Genomic DNA, 7119 nt, shown 5'->3' with positions numbered 1-7119 from the left:
GGGCCAAGTCCCAGATGCCACATAACCAAAGAGAGTTTTAAAATCTAACTCTTCTGTGCAGGAATTTTTTCCTATCTTTCTCAAGCATTCCTTATAAAAGCTAAGCTGGAGTGTCCCAGCTGCTCTCACGCTCTAAAAATAAAAAGTTCCTGCGTGTTTTAGAGGCACACCTGTGCCAAGCAGGGGTTCAAGGACCTGAGTTTCAAAATGCTAGGAAAGGAAGGTAGGGGTGGGGTGTATAAATGGGGGACGGGAAGTGGAGGATGTCAGTCTGAGTCAGGCCCCTCTCTCTTGAAACTAGTTTTTTTATGGCGGGAGGTAGATTGTCCCTTCTTAGATTTCGGGAGGCTGTAGAGGAGACAAAAAGGGAGAGGGGAGAAATGACACATTGTATGAGTGAAAGGGTCAGGTCCTTAGATCGAGGCTTTGAAGGGCCTGATGCTGGAATAAGAAGACTAAGTGAAAATTGTAACCACCACCTGCAGCCATGTTTACTGAATACCTTAGGTTACTTGTGCATATTAATCTCTTAATCTTCGTTTTATAAATGAGAAAACTGAGCTTGAGAGGAGTAGCAAGGTCACACAGGACTTGCTTAGTACTTGGCTCTGGCTGACACTTTCACACTTATTAGGCCCCTACTCAGCTCTGAGCTAAAGGCTGTTGGAAATTACAGACTCACCCACTATCATCCTTGGGTTTGAGGGGGGAGTTTGTGGACCTTATAAGGCAGGGAGGTGGCTGCATAATGCAAGTGGAGGAAGACTCTAAAGGGATGTGTGAGTAGGATGTGGACCCAATGGATGGGACCAGTTGCTTTTAACCATGAAGGCAGGATTAGGAATTGAATCCCATCACTTTCCAACATAGGAAGGCAGGGCAGTGGCTGAGGTCACTCACCTGGAATGAGCTCTGCTCCCTTCTGGCTCCTTCCCAGCCTGCGCATCCTTCAGCTCCAAGGCCTCATTCAGCTCCAGGAACATCTTGAAGCGTTCACGCCCACGGATCTGCAGGGGTGAGGGGGTGGCGGGGGATAAAGAAGTATTGGCTATGGGATAAAGAACTCAATTTGGCCTTTTGTCTCTGGTTTCTGAAAATAGCCCTTGGAATTCCAAAGCAGTCAAGGTGCCTGTTGTTTTCCAAAATACCCAGGCAACATTTAAACATGTGTAAATAATCCGAAGCCCCCAAACCTACGCAGGCAACTGAACTTAGAAAGGGAGGGGGCCCAGTAGACAGAGTTAATCATACATATTCATCGAGTCATTCATATGCATCAGGCCTCAATGACTGACAGCCCCAGAACTTGAGAGTTTCTGGGACTGGGGAGAACTTCCATGCACAGGAGACTGGCACATCCTGGAAGTCTCCTAGACCTTCCTTTTATCCTTTCTAGATATAATAAATGGGTGACTTTAAGAACAGGTAATTAAAGAGATCTGGTGGTGTAGTGCCTAAGGCACTTAACTGCTAACCAGAAGGCTGGCGGTTTAAACCCACTAGCCACTCCTCGGAAGGCAGACTGGGCAACCTACTTCCCTATAGACACTGCCTGGGAAACCCAAGGAGGGGTTGTTATGAGTCGGAACCGACTTGACGCCAGTGAGAGCTTGGTTGGTAGTGTTGTTGTTGTTGTTGTTATGTGCCGTCGAGTCAAACTCGACTCATAGCGACCCCTCCTTGGGTTTCCGAGGCAGTACCACTACGGAAGTAGGATTGCCCAACCTTCCTTCCGAGGAGTGGCTGGTGGGTTTGAACCGCCAGCTGTCTGGTTAGCAGGCAAGTGTCTTAGCCACTATGCTACCAGAGTTCCCTGGTTGGTGGTGTAGTGGTTAAATATAGGTGAAGTTGTCTCATGAATTTTGTCAGCTGTATAATTAATGAACCTGCCACAAGGGGCAAAAGGACTCTTGACTTAGCTCCAAAACCTCATAGTAACCCCATTAGACAGAGCAGAACTGCCCCACAGAGTTTCTAAGGCTGTAACTTTTATGGAAGCAGACTGTCACATCTATCTCCTGCAGAGGAGCTAGTGAATTTGAACAGCTCACCTTCTGGTTAGCAGCCAAGTGCTTAACCACTGCTCCATCAGGGACACTTTATATAGCTCAAACAAACAAACAAAACCCCACAAAACCCAAACCCAATCTACTCTCTGCCTCACAGTGACCATTTTTTGGGACACAGTAGAACTGCTCCATAGGGTTTCCAAAGACGTAAATCTTGATGGAAATACACTGCCTCATCTTCCACACAGTGGCTAGTGGGTTCAACTGGTGGCACCCAACCTTCTGGTTAACAGCTGAAGGTTAACCACTTTAACCACTATGCAACCAGAGCTCCTTTAACTTAGCTCAGAGTAGCCTACTAGTCTGAAGTGCAGGGAGTTGTGCAGACTCCTGACCTTATGGGTACCCTGTGTCCTTGCCCTAGGTGGTTAAGTCTGACTTAACTCTAAGTGGTTAGGGTCAGAGAGAAAAAGGGCATGGGAGTGACTGGCAATGGGGAAGTGATAAAGGTGGGGTGTGCTCACCTTACCCTTTTAGTAGTACAGTTAGCTGAACATTGCAAGTCACAGAACCATTTCAATGCTCTCTTAAACAATTTTCTCTTTGAAAGGTGGTTCACTAAAATGTACTGTTACAAGCTAGTGTTCTCAAGTTATGACCAGAAGCCACTGTCTCTGAGCCACCACTGCCCCCTGATGGTAAGGGCCCTAATTGCAGGTAAAGCAGCCAAGAAGGAAACAGCATCTTGAGTGCCAGACTTGAAATTCGTTATCTTTTCAACGTGATGTTAACTTTGTAAGAGTCAGAGACATGAAAAGAGGAAGAGAGGATAGAGAAACTGGGTCTAAGGAAAAATAGACGAGTTAGACCTCTCCCTGTTTACACCTTTTCTCCCCTTATCCAATCCTGTGGATTAAGAGACTGAGCAACTGTCTCCCCTAAGGTTGGTACCTGAAGGGTGAAATATTCTTCATCAAGTAGTTTCTTCTTTGGCTGAGTAGAGGAGCTGGTGCTGGGGGGCAGTGCTGGGGAAAGAGACAAGGAGAGGTGAGAAGGGGATTGAGTGAACTCTGGGCAGAACTGCACGCTCTCTGTCTCTCCCACCTGTTATTCTGCCTGCTTACCTCGCTTAGTGCTCCTAGGAGGTGGTTTGGGGGAAGGCTCCTCCTTCTTGTGGAAATTTTCTTCCTCTGTGCGCCTGTCTCTCCCAGGACAGGCACAAACCCTCACCTCAAAGCTGTTACGTCCCAGCAGATTACCACTATCCAGGGTAAGAAGAGGGGAAATAGGAGGCAGTAAGGAAGTCGACCCTACTGGCCCTTTCCTCCTGCAAACCAGGCCCCACCTACATCCAACTCCTCTCATCCTATCTGGAGCCTAAGCTCCAGCCCCAGGCGTATGGAGAAGCCACAAGAAAGGTCCCAAAGCCAGAGAAAAGAAACTGGGAGGGAGTAATAGAGGAGATTCCACATATGGGATGGGAGGTAGAGGAAAGAATGGGTGGTAGTCCGGGAGAAACTGGTGAGGGGAGGGACTCAGGGGACACAGACAGGCAGAAGCCTGGGAGGAGTGTGTCAGTATCAAGGGTGGCATATGGGTCTCCACCTGGAATCTTCCAGTGTGATGATGGTGAGGATGGGCCTTCGATTCATGCCCCCCATGCAGGAGCTGTTACACATGAAGTTGTAGTGGATGGTGGTACAGTCAGAGCCAACCTGGGAGGGAACACAGGCCCAAGGTGAGGCGACCCAGCCCTGGGCAGGGGGCAACCTAAACCAGGAACCTTTAGCTCCTGTAAGCTTCAATTTCCTCAAATGTGGAATGGGAATAACCCACCTTCTCTGCACACCTCATAAGGCTGTGGGAAGGTCAAATAAGATGTAGGAGAAAGGCGCAACCCTCACCCCAATGGCTACCGACAACCCCTTCTAGCTCCCTCTTCCCAGAGAACCCCATCGCCAAACCAGACCTCAGGTGGCTCATAGGGCACCACCACACTGTGTCGCAAAGTGACGTTGTCCTCTTGATAATCGGCACGCTGGTTTCCTTCCACCCGGATAAGGTGCTGAGGAGGGGCCAGCCCTAAATGCAATCAGGGAGGAATCAGGGGCTTCGGGGCCTTGAGCAGCCAGCCCTGTTCCACCTCTAGCCCCCATCTCTCACCATCACTATAGTCAGAGCAGCGCTCATGGTGGGGGCAGCGCTTCACGACTTCCATCATATGTTCTGACTTCTTGTAGATGGCCATGGTGCGAACACGGCTGCCGGGTGGGGGTGGTGAGGTGACCCACAGCTGCACCGGGCATGTTTTTGCCAGTTGGCAAAACAGCTTGTTAAGGTCAGGGGAGTACTGTAGGAAAAGGAAGGAGTCGAAGGTCAGGGGACAAGTGCCCAGGGGTCAAATGAACAAGCGCTACTTAAGCATCTACTGAAAGCTACGTACTGTGTTGGGAGGGTAGCCACAGAGATGACAGGGTTGAGGTCCACATCACAGAAGCTTACATTCAAAAGCCAAGAAATAAACATGAGGCAAGAAAAAGGAGGCAACATTCCACATCCCCATGAGACACCAAGCAACAGATGTTGAGAGTATGATGAAAAGGATGAAAGGCAAAGGTCCAAACCAAACCCACTGTCACTAAGTTGATTCTGACTCACAGAGACCCTTTAGGACAGAGTAGAACTGCCCCACAGAGTTTCTAAGGCTGTAAATCTTTCAGGAAGCAGACTGCCTTGTCTTTCTCTGGCAAAGTAGCTGGTGCGTTCAAACTGCAGACCTTTTGGTTAGTAGCCAAATGTCTTAACCACTGTGCTACCAGAGCTCCTTATAAGCCAAAGATCAGGCAGAAAATTCAATTCTGGGACAGAGGTCAAGGATCACAGAAAAATGGGTGAAATTCAGAAAGATTGACAAGTAGCCAATGGCTGGAAAGGAATCTTAAAAGTTCTGAATAGCAAAACCCAGGGGGAAGATAGCTCATTAGGGCCACTGACCGTGCACGTGACAGACTTGGCTGTCCCAGACTGCAGGAAGCCCAGACGGAAACCATAAGTGCCAGGGTAGGTCTTCTGGGAAGGGACACAGGATGGCAGGGTCCAGGAGGTGGCTGGTGTGGGGGCTTCCGATATTCCTTGAGTCCCAACTTCATTTTCTAACCAGTTTGCAGTGACTTCTGGAAACAGCAGATTGTCCGCTACCTCCACTGCTGGAGGAATGGAGGGAGACTGCAGTTGGGAGATACGAGAGTCAGAGAGGCCAGGCTGCCAGCCCACCAGCCCTGCAACCTCCGATTCCTTCCCATCTTCGGTCCTTACCAGAACTGGATTCTCAGGAAGGCTGAAAGAGCAGAGCAGAAAAGTCAGTACTGATTATTGATTATGACTTTCTTCCACACCCACATGCCTCTGCTAGCAAGCTGGGGGTGGGGTGGGCAGGGAGGGGTGGGTAGGGTGGGGTCAGCAACTGGAGGCTGGGCAGTGAACCTGGCCTTCCCACCAGGCCTTCACTCACAGTTCCCATAAGTACGAAAACGTCTCTTGACTCAGAGGGAGGTCGGTGCAGAGATCTGACTGGGGCTCCTCCATCGTAGCTCCAGGGAAGGCCACCTGGCCACTATGGAGGGAAAAGGCAGGGGCTAGCATTAGATACACCCAAGTTCAGGTCCTCCAGCTGGGAGGGACACCCTCCCTCACAACACCATCCAGGGTCTGAAGCAGAGCCTGAGGATCTGCTACTGGGCCAGTACACGGTGGATCCCACACGGGACTTCCTGGGGAGGAGGAATGCTCTCTTCCAGCTCCTCTCTTCAAATCTTCTACCACCACTCAGGCTGCTCCTGCCCCACCCAGCTGATGACCCTGCCAATACTTCTCTGAAGAAAATCCAGAGAGACTTCCAATCTCCCCACCATCAAACCCACAAACCTTCCAGAATTTACACCCTGCTTCCTGCTAATAAAGGGGCACTTCAGTAGCCCCAGCTCATGAGTCCCTGGGTGGTATAAATGGTTAATGAGCTCAGCTGCCAAGGGAAAGTTTGGAGGACTGAGTCCGCCCAGAGGTACCTTGGAAGAAAGGCCTAGTGATCTACTTCTGAAAAATCAGCCATTGGAAACCTCAAAGAACACAGTTCTTCTCTGACACATGGGGTCACCGTGACTTGGAACCCACTCATGGCAACTGGTGGTGGTGGTATGTTGGCCTAAGGCTTTCTCTCTTATGCAATTAGAGTTTACAAAATCTTTTCATAGGGATTGTTTTATTTGTCCTGATAACCACACCTGCCACTTCATAAGAAAAAAAGCTCAATCTCAGAGAGGGTAAGTGTCCTGCCAAAGGTAAACACAGGAGGTAATAAGTTTTATAATAAAATGACGTTTCAAATACTGGCAAGATGTTTACTTCTTCAGTCTACTCTGCAGGACTCTCTCTTGTTAAGTTAAGTTAAGGCCTAAGGTGCAGATCTTAGCTGGTAAGTCTTCCAACTGAGAGGTGGTTGGCAAAAGGTCAGTTATCACAGCCCTCCAACCAACGCTGAGGACAGGAAGAGGGCACAGCCCATGCACATACATGGAGGGAGGCAGGAGTGATCCCAAACATTTTTTTTGGGGAGAAAAGCTAAGGTCCCTCTAGATCAATGACTGAAAAAGAGACTCATGGGAGGGGGCTCATGTGAACTTGGGGGGAAGGACTCAGAAGGCAAAAGCCCTTTATTTAAATTAGTTGTGCAACCTTGGAAAACACACTTTATTTCTCTGGGCTTCATTTTCCCTCACCTATAAAATGGGAATAATCATATACCTATATTAGAGGGATAACTTTTTGGCTTCCTTACCCACAGAACTTGAATTTTACTTTCAGAATGACCCCGTTTGTGTCATGGAACTGTGCTCCAGAGGGTTTACAATGGCTGATGTTTCAGAAGCTGATTGCCAGACTTTCCTTCCAAGGTGCTTCTGGGGAGGAGAGTCCAGGGTCTCAGTCCCTATCCGAGGTTGTTGTTGTTGTTGTTAAGTGTCGTCGAGTCGTTTCCGACTCATAGCGACCCCATGCACAGCAGAACGAAACACTGCCCGATCCCGCACCAGCCCCACAATCCCTGCTATACTCG

General features: G+C 49.2%; 1 protein-coding gene across 1 annotated transcript; it reads right to left on the bottom strand.

The window, feature by feature from the left end:
* Positions 1-266: 266 nt before the first annotated feature.
* Positions 267-5594, bottom strand: TP53 (tumor protein p53). Its single transcript, XM_042782459.1, has 10 exons — positions 5521-5594; positions 5325-5346; positions 5004-5234; positions 4173-4359; positions 3979-4091; positions 3615-3724; positions 3134-3270; positions 2961-3034; positions 901-1007; positions 267-348 (listed from the first exon to the last, which is right to left on the bottom strand). Exons 1-10 carry the CDS (start codon positions 5592-5594, stop codon positions 267-269), a joined length of 1137 nt encoding a protein of 378 aa, XP_042638393.1.
* Between the last annotated feature and the right edge of the window lie 1525 nt (positions 5595-7119).

This window comes from Orycteropus afer, unplaced genomic scaffold (genome assembly GCF_000298275.1).
Source record: "Orycteropus afer afer isolate SDZICR_OR568_19922 unplaced genomic scaffold, OryAfe1.0 scaffold00330, whole genome shotgun sequence".
Classification (NCBI taxonomy): Eukaryota; Metazoa; Chordata; class Mammalia; order Tubulidentata; family Orycteropodidae; genus Orycteropus; species Orycteropus afer.
The sequence above is the reverse complement of the archived record's forward strand: the minus strand, read 5'-3'. Positions and strand labels throughout refer to the sequence as shown.